This window comes from Talpa europaea, assembly GCF_964194135.1.
Source record: "Talpa europaea genome assembly, chromosome: 7".
NCBI lineage: Eukaryota > Metazoa > Chordata > Mammalia > Eulipotyphla > Talpidae > Talpa > Talpa europaea.
The window spans coordinates 123777201-123795446 of record NC_140074.1 but is presented as its reverse complement, the minus strand read 5'-3'; the positions used below and the strand labels follow the sequence as shown (position 1 = coordinate 123795446).

The window sequence follows — 18246 nt, the reverse complement described above, 5'->3', positions numbered from 1 at the left end:
ATGAGTTTATCTTTTTTGATTGCTGAGTAATATTCCATTGTGTATATGTACCACATCTTCTTGATCGAGTCATAAAGTAAAATTCAAAATCAACAAGCAACTATAAACCAGCGACACACTGGGGGGGGCGGGGAGGAGGGATTAGGGTCAAAATAAGGGGGGTGGGAATTGTATGGGGACTATAAACAAAATGAAAATGCATACATTGTGCAAAAATGAAAAATGATGTAAAAAATATATAAAATAAAATAAAAATAAATACACAACAACAACAAAAGAACGGCCGGGCTTTCCTCTCACACCACCTCCCTCACAGCCACCCTCCCTCGCGCTTCCAGCACCGTGGCCCGCACGTCCACAACCAGGAACTGCACCCACAACTTCACTCCATCTCCTGCCATTAACGCTCCACCATCACATGGGTCGCCCCCATTATCGTCCATGCATAAGGAATGTGGGTGAGCATCCTCCTCACACAGGCCCCTACGCCCAGGGGGACTCCACGGGCTGTGCCCTGAGGCAGCGTGTGACTTCTTTGGAGAGAGGAGACTTGGAGCCAATAACTAGAGAATGAAGCGTCCCAGGAGGGACCTCAGTGTCTGCGCAGCGCCCAGGGTCGTTCCCGACCACATGACCGCCAGACCTTCTAGAATGATCGACACTTCTGAGGGACCTCAGGAACAGGCCTGTGATCCCGCAGGCCGCCCCTGGACTGTCACCTGACTGCCCTTTCTGGAACCTGGCCACCCCTGGTCTGTCACCTGACTGCCCTTTCTGGAACCTGGGCCCCAGTCCGTTACTGCTCTACTCCGTCCCTCGCACGCTGTCGCCCTCTCGCCCTCCGCCTGGAGGCTCTTCCCTTCTCCTCAGTCAGTCTCGCCTCCCCACTCGGCGGCCTGACGGGGACTCCCCGCCCCCCCTCCCTCACCGCCGGCAGTCGGCTCCTCGGCCGCGGGCAGGTGCCACCTGCGGGCCTCAGCCGCTCCCGCGCCCGGCGCTCTCGGGCTCCGCCTTCCAGACTCCCGCGCCGCGAGGCCCCGCCCCGGGCCTGCTCGGGCTCGACGCTCCGCCCACCGAGCCGCCCCCGGGGAGCGCGGGGCCAGCGCGCGGCCGCCCCTCCGCACCCGCCGCTCGCGGGCTCCCGCGCGGCCGGCCTCCCGCCGCCTGCCGCCTGCCGCGCCGCGGCCCGGCCGCCCCACCTCACAAGGGCCTGTGACCTCACCCGGCGCCTCGGCCCGCGCGCGCTGCCCGCCTCCCGGCGCCGCGTCTCGTCCCGCGCGCCCGCACCTGCTCTCCCGGGCGCTGCCCGCTCCCGGCGCCCCCTGCAGTGTTCGCCTCTGGCCTGGCTTTGCCTCCCTCCCGCCCTCCATGGTGAAGCGGCCCGTTCTTCTCGCTTGGTCAACGGCTCGAAACCGTTTGTCCCACCGCTTTACGTTTTCTGAAAGTTGTTCCCGCTGCCTTCCAGGGGCCCAAGGATGGCCTTTGAGAGTAAGAAAGCCATGCGCCCTCCCAGAAATGGCATTTGCTGGGCATGGCCTGCTTCTCTCGTTCACCTCTCACTGTCGGTGAGGGGCCGCCGTGGCGCGCTCACCTGCAAGGGAGGCCCGCAAATCGTGTTTATTCTGAGTCGCGTGCGCCCAACTAAAAATCAAGAGTCTGATACTATGTGAAAAGGGGAAAAGATTCTGGAGCACAATTCATAATCTGTCACAAAGTGGTTATCAGAATCAGGAACAGCAAATCAATATTGTTCTTTTTCTTAAAATATTTCCATTGGCTACTAAAGGACCTTTCTGCAACCATCACTGACCTCTCCAAAGAATCGTGCCAAATTGTGTATGAATCATGGGGAAACCCAACTAATAGATCAGAGGGGGAAAATATGAAACTTTTCTCTTACAAAGTCCTTTTCAGGGACACTGCTAAAGAATAATTTATAATGGAGGTTTTGCCTAAAAACTCTTAAATTTCCTAAATGTTCCTCTCTATATATTTACCACGTGTGTACGTTAGTGTACTGTCAGAAAATACACATCTGATTAAAAATGTTTCTTTTATGCAGGAGATTGGAGAGACATCTCTAGGACATTAGCAGCTGCAAAGAGTGCAATCATATTCCTGACCAATGTTTTCCTTTCACATACAAACATTCCTGAGAACCACGTGAAGTGGATTTTTAAATTTTCTTTAACAATGTGGTTAACCCCGATCACATACATTTAAGACTGCCTCCATATGTGGTCGTCAAACTAAAATTAGGGATATATGTTTCCAGAAATACATGTATTTGCATATAAATATATATACATATGCATATTACAAACCAAATAGAAGTTATTTTCAAAAGTATTAAGTGACTTCAAATATATACTATTTTTCCTTACATCATTATAAAACATAAAAATGAACATACTGTAATTTCAAGATGATCTATTTAAAATGGTCCAAGTGGTCACTAGCTACTATAGAGGTCGGACTACAGAAGTCAAGAGTTAAAGGATTACAAATATGATTTGACATACAGCTTTTCACTTCATTTTCACATAAAATCCTCCATTTTCATAGACATTTAGTCATCAGTCACCATCATGTAAATAAAACAAAGTAAATCTTACAAATTTTCACCATAAAAGGTCTGTCTGTGTTCACATAATCTTTTTATGATGTCATGCATTGTACTGTGTTTAAAAAAAATGTACATTATGGAAAGAATGTAGGACTCAAAGGCAGAGATTACCTTATGAGTGCTCTGTAAAGTACTTCAGTCCCACACTGTTGGTGCTAAATAAAATTTAAATAACAAAAAATGGAATTCTAAAGTCTTATTTCTGCATCCTCTAAGATGATTAATGTTAACAATTAATGCTGTAAGAGTATTTTCTAGCTTCAGCTTGATGCACATAAAAAGTTTTAGGTGCCTGCCAAGTATCCTGTTGGCAGTTTTTTCTCTGTGATTCTGAACTATTACTTCTTTTAGTTTTTCATGGAAATTTGTGGCTGTGAGTGAACCCAAGAAGCCTGTGATCATTTAACTTGGGAAATAGATCAAAAGTAGATCTTTATGTTTTGTGGACATATATTTGATTTTCTGAAGACAATTTCTGTAAAACAATTTCTGTTCTTAACCTTAAAGTAATTGAGCTGAGCTGACTTGCTGTAAACTTCTAAGCTAGGAATCAGTTGTTCTCAAACTGGATCATGCATCAGAATTACCAGGAGGGCTTATTTAAAAAAAAAAAAAAAAAATCACTGGGCTCCACCCCCAAAGTTTCTGACTCTGCAGTTCTGGAATGGGGCCTGTAAATATGCATTCCTAACATTCCCCAATTGCTATTAATGCTGCTGGTTCTAGAACCATACTGTGAGACCCACGGCCCTAAATCAAAGTTAGGTATTTAAATGATGCTGTAAATAACTCGCCATTAAACCTTTATTTTACCAATTTGTGCTTTCTGCAAATAAAACCTAGGTTAAATGGACAATCTGATCTGTGAGATTACATGTGGTCTGAAATAATCTCCAGTTTGAAAAACAAAAACTCCTAGAACAGTAACAACCTACTCACTTTTAAAATGTTATTAAAGTCTAAAAAAAAAGTTCCAGTTCCTATGGTAGTCATCATTCTGTTACATTTGGAAACATGTTTGTTCTAAAATAATCATTTCTGAGGCAATGACACTTATTCTTTTCACCCAAAGGAAACCGAAATAACAACACAGGAAGCACAGGGCAGCCATAGGCCATTAAATGAAAGCACATTTAATTCACTGTTGCACAACTCAAACACAGGAGTGGTTAGGCAGTCAGGATGACACTTAAGTAAATTCACGAATACTTAACAAAGAGAAGTATCTTGAAATCATGGATCATCTAGAAACAACTGAGAGGTAAAGGACAGACTCCTTATGTGACAACTTGTCAGGAATGTTCAAAGTTTTGCATTATTGTCCATGAACCCTGAGATTGAAAATAAATTATTTCCAGAAGAGATGGGCACAAATGCCTTCTTTGGGCAGTGTTGTTAGATGCTAAAATACTGCTTAGATGTTCACCCTACATGATGGCAAAACTGACTGCTACTTGCTATTTCATGAATACAACTCTGAGCTCTCCCCACACATAAATAAACAGTACTGGTCTTCAAGGCCATAAGCCTCATTCCAGAAGCTTAGGCAAGGTTCCTACTGATTTTTTTCATCCTTGGGATGGATACATGTGCTTCCACCTCTGTTAGAGTTTCTTCATATAAAATATCTCAAAAAATGTCCAACCACTACTTTCATGTACTCTTGGCTCTATAGCTGAAGGCTACAGCCAAGTTCTAAACATCTTGGAACTGTGCTCAACCCTCCCCCATTTATCTGTCTACCCCTTTACTACCCCCTACAGCAAGCAATAATCCATGAATGAGACAGGGCTTGGTCATTTGCCCCATTCCCAGTTTAAGACTTATTTTCAGTATTAACTGAGACACAGAATACACCTTTCAACTACTTCTGGATGCCTCATCACCTAATACATGGATGCGAAAGTGTGCAAAGTGAATTTAGAAATAATAACACAGTGGAGATGTTATCTGATAACAAAAGTTGGAGAAGGGGTTCTAAGAGAGGACAGAATGAGGCTGGTTTATTGAGAAGGGTAATATGGAATGACATCTCTTGCCAATGCCAGGTCTCTCATACCTCCCAACTGAAATAACATAGAGTTTCAACATCCCACAAAATCTGCAGGTTTGATGCCATAGTATGGCCCAGCAGCTTAGGATGTTAACACTTAAAGAGACCTTCTAGACTATCTGGACGAAACCTATCACTAAACAATGGAGTCCCAGAGAAAGAAGTGATAACCTTAATTAAGGTCAAAGATTCCTTGGTTGCAATAGTGAGGCCAGGACTTATATTTTCTGATCATCAGACAACTGTTAACTGGTCCGTCCTTTCTTCCTCAAAGGGAAAGGATGGTTGTTAATATTGAACTGGCATGTCCATATGTTCATCCCCACAGGTATTTAGGATAAGAAAGACCTTACAGACCCAGAAACTGGGCAGCAACTTGCTAGGGATGATGCCAAAGGGGAGTGTCTCTACCCTGATCGAGTCTGTGATTTTTTTTTTATATTCTCCTTCCTCCTCATCAAATAAAATCACAGATATAATGCAAGTGTGTTTATATACATGTTCCTTTAGGTTACGCTAGCCTCATTGTGGTTTCAGGTACCCAATGAGTAAAAGTATGTAGAATTGCACTTGTGGCCTCTCAGATTAAAGACTGAGTTAAAATGAGGTTGCCCAGTCATTAGAATAGGCCACATATGCTGAAACAACTGGCCCGTCATTTCACCCTGGACTTAAGTCCAGCGGACTCAGAGACCCACGGTAGAGATTCCTTCATAAGACACCCAAGAGGTAGATAAATGCAATTAGCCCCATGGATGAATATAGCACATAAACCCAGGGTTGGGCTTGTGGAGGTGCTGTAGACAAGGAGCAGAATACCTGAAGAGGGGGGGAGGGTGAGGAGAGGGAGCCAGACCTCTAGTTCTAACCATAGCACTCTTCCTGGGAGAAATTCCCACATAGCAACTGTCTATAACAGTGAGAGTGAGCACGCTAGAGGTAAAGAGGTGGTGCTGGTCCAAGGGTAACACACCTCAAGATTAGAACTGCTTATGAGGGCAAATCTGAAGGACTCTGATCATGATTTGCAGACCCTGGCATACATGACCCCTGAGGGGGCCTGCCCTCCTCACACCCAAGGGACTGAAGAATTAGGTAGCAAGGACTCCCCTTCAGAGAGAACCATGCTGGACTGAGGTGATGGTTAAACGCATAGGCAGCTCTGGCAGTTCTGCTCTCTCCAGATTCCTCCTTCCACTTGAGGGAAGGGGAAGAAGACGGGGGGTTCAGGTGAGACAACAGGCTGCAAAACCCAGTAGTTCCCACCATAGCCACTGAGACCAAGGACCAAAATCTCAGGTAGAGTCAAAGTTTGCTATTCCTTCCTCTGGAATAGAGGCCTCGGCCCTGCCCTTCTCTACAGGGAGAACGGCACAAGAAGGAAAGCTGACTTCTCACTGAGGTAATGAAAAACATCTGTTTAGCTATGTAGGCCACTCTCAGGTAAAGCAGGAAGAATCCCTGAAGGGAGTTTCTGAGGACGAAGGCTGAGGAGCTCTATCTGGAACACATCGCAAATTTTAAATTACACATTCCCCCAGCACATGCACACGCACACAGGCACAGAGACCCACACTCCCACATGCTGACATTCTCCCAACCCACCCCACTCCGAGCCCCCAGTCCTGCCCCACAGTTAGTGTCCCTGTAAACATGGTAGCAGAGACGCCCACAATCCTGGGACAGTCTGACAGTGATCTGAGGAAGGCAGCTGGTCACTAAGTGCCCCGGTAGGTGATGTTGGTGAAGGTGGAAGTGGCCTCTTTATACAGTGGGTTGTTGGCCTGCAGAGAGGACAGAAGAGTGTGTTACAGCGAATCCTCAATTCTTTCCTCCCCTCAAGTTTATCTTTCGTCTGAGAAGTTTGCTCTCTGGAATACCACTGATAAACAGCTTAACACTCATTTTAGTCTCACATTCACTCTTCAGATGGAAATTGGGAGGAAATAAGAGGAGAGAGAAGGTAGAATGCCATGCTGCTACTATTTCTAAAAGGCTGACCCCAAAAGTAACTCCTGTCATAACCTAATTGCCTCCTACAGCCATAAAATGTACTTCTCTGTACTCAATTTCTGATCTACAAATCGGGAATAATATTGCCTACCACATAGGGTTGTTGCAGGGATGAAAAAATTAATACATAAAAAGCATTTAGATCAGTTCCTGACACATGGTAAATCCTCAAAAATGTTAGCTATTATTGTATTTTTTTTTGGTTGTGTTTAATGCTTTGGACTTTGTTAGTATGTAATATACTGTATATCCTTAATACAGGATTCTCTAGTTTGTCCTGACTCCCTCAATGGAAGAATAAGTTGCCTTTTTCATCTCTCAACAGTGTTCAGAGCAGAGCTTGGTCCTATTGTGCTCAGTCACACTCACTGGTGTGGCCCATAGTCACTAGGGATAGAGAGAGAATCAGGTGGTTTTCAGGAGGTATAAGGACCATGGAACAGTCTGACCACCTTGCAATTTCCAGAAAAGCGCCTACCTGGGAAACTGTGGTGCTGGCTAGCCTGACCACCTAAGCTTCTGCCGCCTCCACCTCAAAAAAAAAAAAAAAAAAAGCCCTGCCCAGCCCAGCCTCTTACCGTGTCCCATTTTGCTCTAGCTCTCTCTTCCTCAAATTTAGCAAACTCCTTCCGGTCATGGATGGTGATGAGGAGCTTCCAGATGAGCAGAGTAGCAAGGCCAATGAGCAGAATGGCCCCCATCACTGAAAGCAGGACCACCAGGATGTCAGGGCCCTTGGGACACTCTGTCAGGAGAGAATACAGAGCAGGGTGGTTGTGAAGGGAGCAGAAATCACTGGAACTGGCTATGGATAAGACTGTCTTGACAAAGTACTAGAAAGTTCTCTAAAAGGAACAGAATTTATAAAATGAGCTGATTAATTTTTTCAAGGCACGGTCAAATCTTTAGGGTGGTCATCTGTTCTGAGTATGATAAACAGAGACTGTGGGCACCTGCTTTTGAGCCTCGCTAGTGGCACAGGGGTTAAGTCTTAGCACTATCAAGCTATTGACAGCCACTGCGGCACTGCGGCATGTGTTCAATCCCCGGCCAGGGAACTAACCCACATGGTGCAGCAGACCTCTCCTGCCTTCGCCCGCTGCTCCCCTCAGCAGTGTATTTCAGTCAATCCACCTGTTCTGTTCCCCACTCTGTCTCTGGTGAATCCTCTCACTCACAGTCCCCCTTCCTCCCATTCCCCGCTCCCCCTCCCCCCCACACCTCTGGCCTGTACCTGAGTTCTCATATGCATAAATAAATAAATCTTTAAATAAATAAATGAACTTCAGCTGCAGTTACTGCTGGTGTTTCTTCTAACTGGCTGTTTCTCCGATTTACTACCCTAGCTCTTGTAGGCATTTAAGTTTGTCACCCTGATTCAGATATATATATCCCTGAAAACTGGGAACCTAAGGACCTGGTTAGCAACTTAGAGACGGGGAGGCCTGCCAACCAAGACAATATTTTGGGTTCCTTCCCAAAATATTTAGTCATCTAAAATCCTAGCCCTATTGAGAGCCGACTTCCTGTTCAACCCCAGTCAACACAGACAGACGAGCGTCACCCTGTGGGAGCCAAGCTGAGTTTACCCTGGAGAGCTCTGCTTCCCATAAACCGCAGGTGTGTGATGGTGATCTGGCTCCAGAGACTGCTCAGGTGTTATGTAATTAGGTGTTTGTGTGCGAGTGTTGATATGTCTGGAGAGGAACTCACTCCCACTTTCCACACTGTCTCCAACCCTCTCTAAACACACACCCTGTGCTCACCACATACCACTCAAAAACAAGCATCACCACAAACCCACGCTGGCTATTTCCCAAGCCATCAAATTACAACCTGTCTGTAATTAAAGAAACGCCTGTATAGAGGCTATGAGGTTCCAGTGTCTGGGTGCCCTGGAGTCAAGGGACCCAGTTCTTCCGGGAAAAGCAATTGTGAATTCTCTGGGAGCCTGAGATAGAGCTGACCCTCAAGCCTCAAAGAGGATTTTGTTATGCTGTTAGGAGTTGGGACCTAGCTTAAGCTAGCAATAAAGCCTTTTTGCTTTTGCATCTCTGGCTCCGTGTGGTCTTTGGGAACCCTGGACGGAGTGGAGGTGCCAACTCCTAACAATGCTAGGGTGGGCAGGACAGGTAGAATGCCAGGAGGTCTTGGGGAGAAAGGGTGGAAATCAGTTATCTTCGCTGGAAAGAGTGGATAGTTGGATTCCTGGAAGCTGAAAATAAATCAGGTGGTCTCTGGAGCACCACCCGGCCACAGTGGGAAGCACCCATGAAGGGCCATCCAAGGTCACAGAAGGGTTGGCAGTTTTGATAAACAATACAGGAAGTCCAGTTAAATTTGAATTTCAAATAAACACTAAATAACTTGTTAGCATAGGAATGTGCCAAATGTTGCACAGGGTATTTTATCAGGTGACTCTATCTGGGAGTGATAAGGCCCAGCTCCAGGGAACCCCTCCCATGTGGGCTGATCAGTGCCTGGCCCCTGGCAAACCCCAGGGAGTCCTCCCTTGACTGCCCAGCAGCAGCCTCATAAAATGCCAAGAGAGCATCCTCAAGTGCATCCCCAGGGCCCCTGGGCCTCCCTGGTGGCGCAGGGAGTTGGGTCTCGGTGATATGTAGCTATCAGCAGCCACTGAAACATGAGTTTGATCCCTGGCCAGGGAGCTGACCCACATGGCACAGCAGACCTCTCCTGTCTCGCCCACTGCTCCCCTCAGCAGTATATTTCAGTAGATCTGCCTGTTTTGCTCCCCACTCTGTCTCTGGTGAACCCTCTCACCCTCCCTACACCTCTAGCCTGTACCCCAGTTCTTGTATGCATAAATAAATAAATCTTAAAAAAAAAAAGTCAGGGCCCCTGAAAATGGTTCAGAGTGATGGTGAGAGGAGACGCGGAACTTGGAATTCTAGAGCAACAAGATAGGAAATGTGGGTCTGGGTACCATCTCCTAATGTGGAAAAAGGAGTCTACTGGCAGTCAGCCAGAAACGTTCCCCCCTGGGGGTTACTTAGACACTTCCAGGGTATCATCATCTTTGTTCCCCATAAGTCCAGTCACCAAATACCAAGCCAAATGATTTTGGTAATCAGGACATCCAGCAAAGATCATTACAACAAGCAGACGAAGTGATGTTAAACCAGAAAGTAAGAACACCCCACCTTTCTGAAATGAGAAGGGACAAAGGTACAGGTAGGGGGTAGAATGTGGAAAAGTCCATGTTCACACCTGTGGATGGGAAAGTGTGAGATGTCGTGACTAAATGAACCCCTCCTGCTCCCCGTAGATGCATACCCAGGCTCTCCTCTCTTCCCTGCCCCACACCCACTTTCCCTGGGTACCTTCCTTCTCCCTTGTAAGGGGTGAGCGCTCTAGGAAAGGTATGTGAACAGTATCACAGATGCGGGCCCTTTGCTCTCCACCACCCATGGGGACAGCCACACCCTGGGTGACACAGATATAGCACCTCTTCCCCCACCTCCACCTCCTTCCCTCTCCAAGCAGCCAGAATTCTTCCCACAGATATCAAGATGTTTATAAGCCCGCCTGATTCCCGGGAATCACAGGTCCTATGAATTCATTCAAAACCATTTAAGAAATACTATCTCTGTAGATGTCTGAGCCAAGTATGCGGATATCACAATAGATAAGACAGACACAGCCCCTGTGTTATGACCTAAGGAGGGAAACAAATGATTAAAGAAGCAATTTAAGGGCATGATAAAGGCCCCCAAAGCTGCTGTGAGAAGCAAACAGGAACACCAGACCTGCTCAGGGTCTGAGAAGGCCCCCGTAGGGGATGTGATGTGTCTAAAGCAGAGTCACCCAGAGGTGGTTGTATCACAACCACCAGGAGCGCTAACAAAAAGCTGAGGCAGAAGCTGTACAGAAGCAGCCACAGCGTTCTGGGTATTTTTTTTTTTTTTGCATGTTTTCATTTTTAACTTAATTTTATTTTATTTTATTATTTTTTAATTTTATATATTTTTACATCATTTTTTATTTTTGCACAATGTATGCATTTTCATCTTGGTTACAGTCCCCATACAATTCCCACGCCCCCTTGTTTTGATCCTACTCTCTCCTCCCCGCCCTGTAGTGTGTCTCTGGTTATAGTTGCTTGTTGATTTCGATTTTCACTTTATTATAACATAAGTTGGAGAACCACTGCTCAAAAGCAGGGGGGAGATGGCCCATGAGCCAAATAAGCGTGTCACCTGTTTTTGAAAATAAAGCCATGCCCCCTCATTTACATGAGCTTACGGCCACTTTCCTGCTTCCAAGGCAGAGTTGAATAGTCAAGGCCAAGGCCAAAGGGCCCTCAAACTTCAAGGTGTAATATGGGGGCCCCTCACAGAAAAAGCTCACAGGCCCCATCCCATAGCCCTCTCCCTCTGCAAGGTCACTGATTTACATGCCTCTCTCCCCTGTAGCCTGTGAGCACCACATCTGCCTCTGTGATATTCCCAGCAGCTGGTACAGTGCCTGGTTTATAAAAAGTATTCAAAAAATATTTTCTCATGATTCATAGCTCAGTCTATTGTTTAAAGAAAAGGAAGGAGATGAAGGCAGTAAGGAAAAGCAAGCAATCTACGTGCTGCAGGGTGACAAACCTATAGTTTGTGTGGGTGGGATGAGCTCCTGCCTCCAGAGGGCCTTGAGAGCGAGCACTACCTCCTCAATGTTCTGGGCAGCCATGGGTTGGTGCCTCAAACCCTTCCCATGTTTCCTGCTGACCCTGAGAAGGTCTTCTGCTCAAACGAGAAGCAGCAGGCAGGTTGCTCCAGGCACCCATGTAATTTTTAGTAGAGACATACCTTGTGCTGGAAAGCCCTAGAATATATATTCTTGGATTCTTAACATTATCATCTCAAAAAATGTTCCTTGAGGGGGTGCATACCTATCTTCTTCCTCTCCTTGCCCACCTTCTTATTTTCCTGTCCTCGATTAGCAAGTCACTTTCTTGCTAATATTTGTATTACTACATTCTTCCATATGCAGATGACAAGCTCCAGGCTCACCTGTTAGGGCAGGTCTAGCCTGGCTGTTCTATATAGGAGCATAAGGAGTGGAAACCACTGTGTAACACTTCTCCACCTCTCTGGGAGCAGGTTGGGGTCCTCAGGACTCACTCACCTGGTTCTTCCACCACATACAGGATGGACTTTCCACTGGAGTCTTCATAGTACTGGAACCTGACAACACAATCATCCTCGTTCTTGTAGGTGCAGTTCACTGCATCCTTGCCCGTGTCCTCTGAGAGAATGAAAAATGGGTTAATGCCTGGAAGGTGGGGCCACCCCACAGACCCCACTCAAAAGATTTCTGGGAATATAGGGGGCAGGAAACGCTATACCCGACATTAGGCAAGAAGTCTACACTTAAGACGGCCGACAGCTGACTCCAGATCACCCTGGTTGATGTGCTTTGTCCCTCACGGGCCATTTTTGGTTCTCATTCCTTTCCGTAGAAGGGACATCACATAACAGTGTTACACAATTTGACCCAAACCAGCCTCTACTGCCTACCAGTTGTAAGGTCTTGGGTAAGTTACTTGACTTCATCAAGTCTCTCTTCCTGAATGAAAGGAAGAGGATGCACCCCTCTCCCAGGGTTGGTGGAGTATTAAACAGCAAGAGTAAACAGTGCCTCCCACACAGTGGGTGTTCCCTCCCTCTCTTTCCTTTCTCTGCTTGCTCGGTGATGCTAAACAGTCTGTGCACTCAGCCCTTCTACTCCTATATGTTTCTATTTCTGCTTCTGACCCTGTGTTCCACTCCTGACCCTGTGTTCCTCTCCAGAACCAAACTCTCCTCTCTTATTCACATCATGTTTTGTAGGCTTCACCCCTCCTAATTCTAAGACCTGCTGTTCTGACAGGGAAACTGTGGGTTGCCCTCCACCGGGGGGTAGCCCTGCACTATGCCCTACGATGATGAAACCCAGTGGGTAAAACTGACACATAGTGAGCAAAAGTACCCACGTCACACAGCAAGTGATGGAACCAGATAAGAACCAGCACATCCTGCAGACTTGAACTCATAAGCCCTCGGTGATGGGGCCTCCCTGGTGGTGCAAGGGGTTAAGACACAACCTGTGAAAGTGTCTGCAACTGCTGCAGCACCAGTTCAATCCCCAGCCAGGGAGCTACCCACATGGTGCAGCAGACCTCTCTTGACTTGCCTGCTGCTCCCCTCTGCAGTGTATTTCAATCTGCCTGTTCTGTTCCCTACTCCAGTCTCTGGTGAATCTTCTCTCACCCTCCACACCTCTGGCCTGTACCCCAGCTCTTGTATGCATAAATAAATAAATCTTTAAAAAAAAAAAGCCTCGGCGAGTTGTGGTATCACCATAGTATGTGGCAAGAGTAGGATTTCAAAACTTACTTCTAATCTTAACTAATTTTCGTGGGTAAATTACTTAACTTTTCTGAGATTCAATTTCCTCTTGCACAAAATGAAGAGAAAAATAGTATTATATAGTCCTACTTTACTAGGTCATAGGGGAAGAAGAAAAAGTGCATGAAAAAAATACTTTCATAATTTTTCTAAGTTATAAAATTCCATACAAAAAGCATTTATTTTTATGATTATGATGGCTGAATGGGGGAGCAGAAAAAAATACTTATCAACTAACTTGTAACACCCATCTGGGCTAGACAATAATAAAGATTCCTTGCATCTCAGTAGCCTCTTCCCCAGGAACTAATCATAGCAAGCCCAGTCTCCTCCAGAGGAAGAACTGCCTCTTCAAACTCAACACCCAAAGAGCTACCCTCACCCCAGCTGCACTTCTGATATTAGCCAATATGACTGTTTTCCATGACACCCAGAAATGTTTTCCTGTAACAACTCAACCTAGAAGCTGACTGGCTGTGGCTCTCACTGAAAAAATGTGGTTCCTGCTTTCGTAAGCGACTGCTATCTCCCTGGCACCACCCAACCAGATAACCCGACCCAGATAACGACATCAAATGCTCTCACAGCTGCCCAGCATCTCTTTAAGTCAAGATGAAGTATAAACCAGAATAACTGTAGGCGAGAGTTTTGCTCACCACTCCATTTCTATACGCCCCATTCCAGGAGGGCACCAGAGAGCCAAATGGACTTTAGGACAGTGATCTTGATTACAAATCCACAACCAGCAAAGTGTGCACCTTGGCTTTGCTCAACACTTACTCTCAGCTGAGCAGACTTAGCAAATGCTTACTAGCTGACTAAGGGAACTCAGTCCTGCTCCTCAGTTCCTTCATCTGCAAGATGAGGTGTATTATCTTCCTTCCCTTGGGGAGGAAAATTAGGGTTGCCTGATTTATTGGAAGGATCTTACTGACTCTGTGGTGTCTGGGAAGCAGATGGGGGAGGTCTCCTGAACACATTAGTAGGAACACAGGAGGACTCTCCAAGAGTCAGCACTTGGCCTGCGCCTACTGTATACCAAGTATGCATGCCATTCCTTTGAGGTATACATGACTCCAACGCTTCACAGGTGGGAGTTAGCTAGGTGCTGGGAGGGAGCAGAGGGCTTGAGAGCCGGCTATGTGCAGCTTTGCGTGCGCTGAACTTACGGAGCTCCTTCACAGACTCAATCTCATCGCGGCAGTAACGGCTGCAGGTATTTTCCTCATGGAGGGCTCCCCGGTTAAACTTCCTGCATTCCACACACTCCCTGCAGGAGAAGGGACACAGGATGAAGGCAACGGAGGAGCAGGACTAAGTGCGGTTCAGTCTAACCCTCGGCCTGCTCTACCTCAGAAAACAAATTAAAATGTCTGTGAGAAAACCTTGGGGGCCCAGGTGGCCAAGTCTGGGGCTCAGCAGTGGAACCACCCTCCTCACCCATAGGGCAGGCCTAGCTGGCAGAGGTTCCCAGGTCCTTTGTACAACTTCTTCAGTTTCCACCCAGGGCCAGGACAGGAGGCAAACCCCAGACCACTTCTGGGAGCCTGAAAGTCTTTGGGGACTCAGGACAAAATGAAAACGTCAGGTCAAGACTGAGCGTAGAGCATCAACCAAGCGTGGGCCCTTCTCAGCACAGTCCCCTGACACTGCAGGCCCATGAATCCAGTCCTCTGGACACAGTAAGAGAAGCGGCCTTGCCACACATGCTGACAGCCGCTTCCCACCCAGGTGGGTGAGGTTTGCCCTGGTGAAATTCTCCTGTTCCATATAGTGTTGTTTGTAACTCCAGCCCCTGCATCTCCCACAGATCAGAACGTCAGCACTGGAACGTTCCCCAGAAGTTATCTGGGTTAGCCTTCCTCCCAACTCAGAGGGCTCCAGGATGTTACCCTATAAAAGGGGGTTTCTCCAAGCGGAGTCCAGCCAGTGCTATTGAGCCCCTTCATGGTCAGCTGTACTTCTGACTTTCCACAAAGCTGGCATTGGAAAAAAAGAGAGGCAAGCGAGCCACCCCCTTGGGGCAGACTCCTCTCCCTCGATGGAACCTGGAAAGTTGGGGACTTGCCCCCTCCCAGACACCCAGCTCTCTCCAACTCACTTCTCTGCACTCACTTCTTAAAGGTGCAGGCATCGGGGCAGGTGGGACACTTCTCACAGGTGTCCCCGTAGGAGCCGGGCTGGATGCAGGTGCAGCTGCCGCACTCGCACTTGCCGCGGCCACTGCACAGCAGGCCATTGCTGGACATGCAGGTGTCGGTGCGCGTGGTGCAGTTGCAGTAGTAGCCGGTCCAGTCGGAGTCGCACAGGCAGTCCCCACAGCTGCACTGGCCATGGCCTGAAAGCACACAGCCCCAGGGGCCGGCCAGCTGGTAAGGGACCACCCCGGGCCACGGGCTGCACACCCTGCTCTGCTAGCTAGACAGATGATGGTCCTCCTGGCCGGCGAGCAACTGGCTCATCACCAGGGGTGCCCTGCCTAGAGGGGACGATTCTCCAGGTGTCCCAAGGTATGACAGGAAAAGGCCCGAGCTCACCGGAGGGCAAAAGAGTCTCAGAAGCTAAGTCTCCCAGTTCTCCAGCCCTTTTTCTTGCCCAATACTGAATCCTTCTTCCTTCTCTGCCAGGCTCCAGTTTGAGGGCTAGTGATGAGCTTTTTAGCCCTGCAGGCTGGGATGGCACTAAGCCCAGAGAGGGCACTCAGTGGCCTTGATAGTGTAACTTGATGTTGGCAAAGGCCCCTCATGTCCCAAAACTCTGACATAGGGCTGCTGCCCTCTTCTACCTGACCTGAGAGGCCCCATGGGATTAGACAACAATAAAGGCCCCATTTGAACAAGCTGGCCCCCTCTAGCAGAGAATAAAAAGCCTCCTCTCGGCTTGCTGAAGGTCAGGGTTGTTAGATAAAACCCATGAATGCCATAGAGAAAAGCAGCAAGAAAATAAGAGAAGCTAAATGAATGGGAGTTTTCCTAAGGTGAGCAGCAGCAGAGACAACCACTAGCAACGACCTCAGGCAGCCTCCTGCAGGTGTCTGTCGACCTCCTTCCTTTCTGGATCTGCACTCAAAGGCCCCAGAAATCACTCATCTGTCTCTCGGGCTCACCAACGCCATTGCCTTTCCTGTCCTGGTCCTCTTCTCAACCTCACCTTGACACACATCACAGGTGACCTTGGGAAGTGTGGTGTGACAGCCTCCAGAGGTGTTTAGAGAAAAGAATGGTACCTATTTTGCAAACTAACCATGGAGACAAATATTCCCAATGGACAGAACTAGGCAGACAGTTGACTTGGCCTGGGGAGGTCAGGAAAAGTTACAGAGAAGAAGGAACATTTGAGTTGGGCCTGGAAGGGTGAGTAGGAATTTGACAATGGTCACCTGGTGGAAGGGAACAGCATAAATGGAAGTGTGAGGGGGTGAGAACAGTGCAGATGGGCAGTTTACTGTGGTCGTAAGTGTGTGAGTTGTGATGGGAGGCAGAGCTGAAGGCAGGTTGACCCAATTTTGAATATCTTGAGTGTTGAGCTGAGGTCTTTGGACTTGATCCCTGGACAATGTGGAGTGTTTGTAGATCTTTAAGCATGGGAGTGGCGGGACCTAGCTGACTGAGGCTTTAAAACAATGCTTCTCAACTGGGGGGAAGGGGCTGTTTTGTTTCCCAGGGGACATTTGACAACATCTTGGAACATTTTTGTCACAGCTGGAAAGTTGTTACTAATAATTAATGGAGAGAAGCCAGGGACCCCACTAAACATCCTACAACACACAGGACAGTCCCCACAATAAAGAATTATTGGCCCCAAATGCAGTAAGGGCTGAATTTGGGAGCCCATGTTTTAGAAGGTGATTCTGGCTGCAGAGAAGGATGCACTGAATTGAAGGTGCCCTAGAGAGGAGGAGATGAAATGTCTGCCCCCAGGAAGATGGGGAACACGCTCATCTGCCCCTGCTACCAAGTCTGTCTATGGAGCAGCGAAACCAGACTGGCAGGAGGGCGGGGAAAGAGAAAGACTGCCCGAGCTTGTGGCAAGAAACCTGGTACAAATGACTTATTGAGGAAGTGGGGCGGGGGTGGAAGGAAGCAGATAGGAGTCAACAGCTGATAGGAATGTGGCTCAGCAGGGACCCCCTTCAGTCTGACCCCACAGTGGGCTCAGAGCATGAACAGCACCCCAGAGCTAGCCTCACTGGAGGCAAAGGAACTGGCCTGTGAAACCTCTTGCCCATAGGTCACTGGCAGTTCTCAGAGAAGGGGTAGTTATGAGCTTTACCAGCTGCCTGAGAAGCAGCTGGAGGATGTGTGAGCCAGCCAGCGACTGGGCTCCACAGTGCCCACTATCCCTAGTTTTTGTCCACGGCTCCCAAGGAAAGGCCCACCCGGCAGTTGCCTGGCAGACTCAGAGGCCTCCACTTCCTCAGATACCCTTGTCCTATGGCTTCTTTTGTGGGTTAAACAAAGTGATCTTTGAGAAAAGGGTCTGCCAGGCCAGCCAAGGAATGAGGTTAGGAATGGAAGCCGCAGGCCAGAGCCAGCAGGCTGACCCCAAGCCCTGGCAGGGTCAGCCCTTAAAAGGAAGCCACAGTGTGGTAATGTCACAGGACAGGCCCTCCTCCAGCAAAAGGGAGGCTGAGCCTGAGTTCAGAGGGAAGTCAGAGGACGTGGGTAAGAAATGAGGGCAAAGTGTAAGGAGGAGGAGGCAGGGAGGAAGGAAGGCAGCATGGGGGTGAGGAGTGGGAGAGGAAAGCGCCATTATTCCAAGCGAGAGGGAAGGCAATGGCTCTCCCTGTGGAGCCTGACCTTCTGAGCTGATGCATCACTCGCTCCTCTCCTTAAGAGCCAGCTATGCCTCTGATATCCCACCTCTTCCATAAAACCACCAGGTCTCCCTGCCCACAGTGAATCTCTCTGAAAGACCCCTATAAGACCCCTGAGGACACTGCACTTCCAGGATCTGGCAGCTCTGCCTCGTGCTGTGAATTACCCTTAGATAATTTCCTCAAGGGTAAAACTATCTTATTCACACCTCTCTGTCCCACAACAACAGACAGCACAGGACCAGGCTCAGGGGAAAGCCTGTTCATGGATAAGGCAGGTGGAAGAGTTCCTTGAAGAAAAGGACATATACCCTGATATTTAAGGCAGGGGTGCTGA

The 18246-nt window shown here is 47.9% G+C and overlaps 2 protein-coding genes across 2 annotated transcripts in view; both read right to left on the bottom strand.

Moving 5' to 3' along the window:
• Window positions 1-443, bottom strand: part of EFCAB13 (EF-hand calcium binding domain 13) — a gene marked incomplete at both ends in the record, with an annotated part of 54123 nt that extends 53680 nt beyond the window's left edge. Inside the window, one exon of the mRNA XM_084238027.1 lies at window positions 315-443. Coding sequence (XP_084094153.1) covers window positions 315-443 — 129 coding nt within the window. The remainder of the gene's footprint in view (window positions 1-314) is intronic.
• A 5954-nt stretch (window positions 444-6397) lies between these two features.
• ITGB3 (integrin subunit beta 3) overlaps window positions 6398-18246 on the bottom strand; it is a gene marked incomplete at both ends in the record, with an annotated part of 43911 nt that continues 32062 nt past the window's right edge. Inside the window, 5 exons of the mRNA XM_084237745.1 lie at window positions 6398-6463; window positions 7271-7437; window positions 11832-11951; window positions 14263-14363; window positions 15209-15431. Coding sequence (XP_084093871.1) covers window positions 6398-6463; window positions 7271-7437; window positions 11832-11951; window positions 14263-14363; window positions 15209-15431 — 677 coding nt within the window. The remainder of the gene's footprint in view (window positions 6464-7270; window positions 7438-11831; window positions 11952-14262; window positions 14364-15208; window positions 15432-18246) is intronic.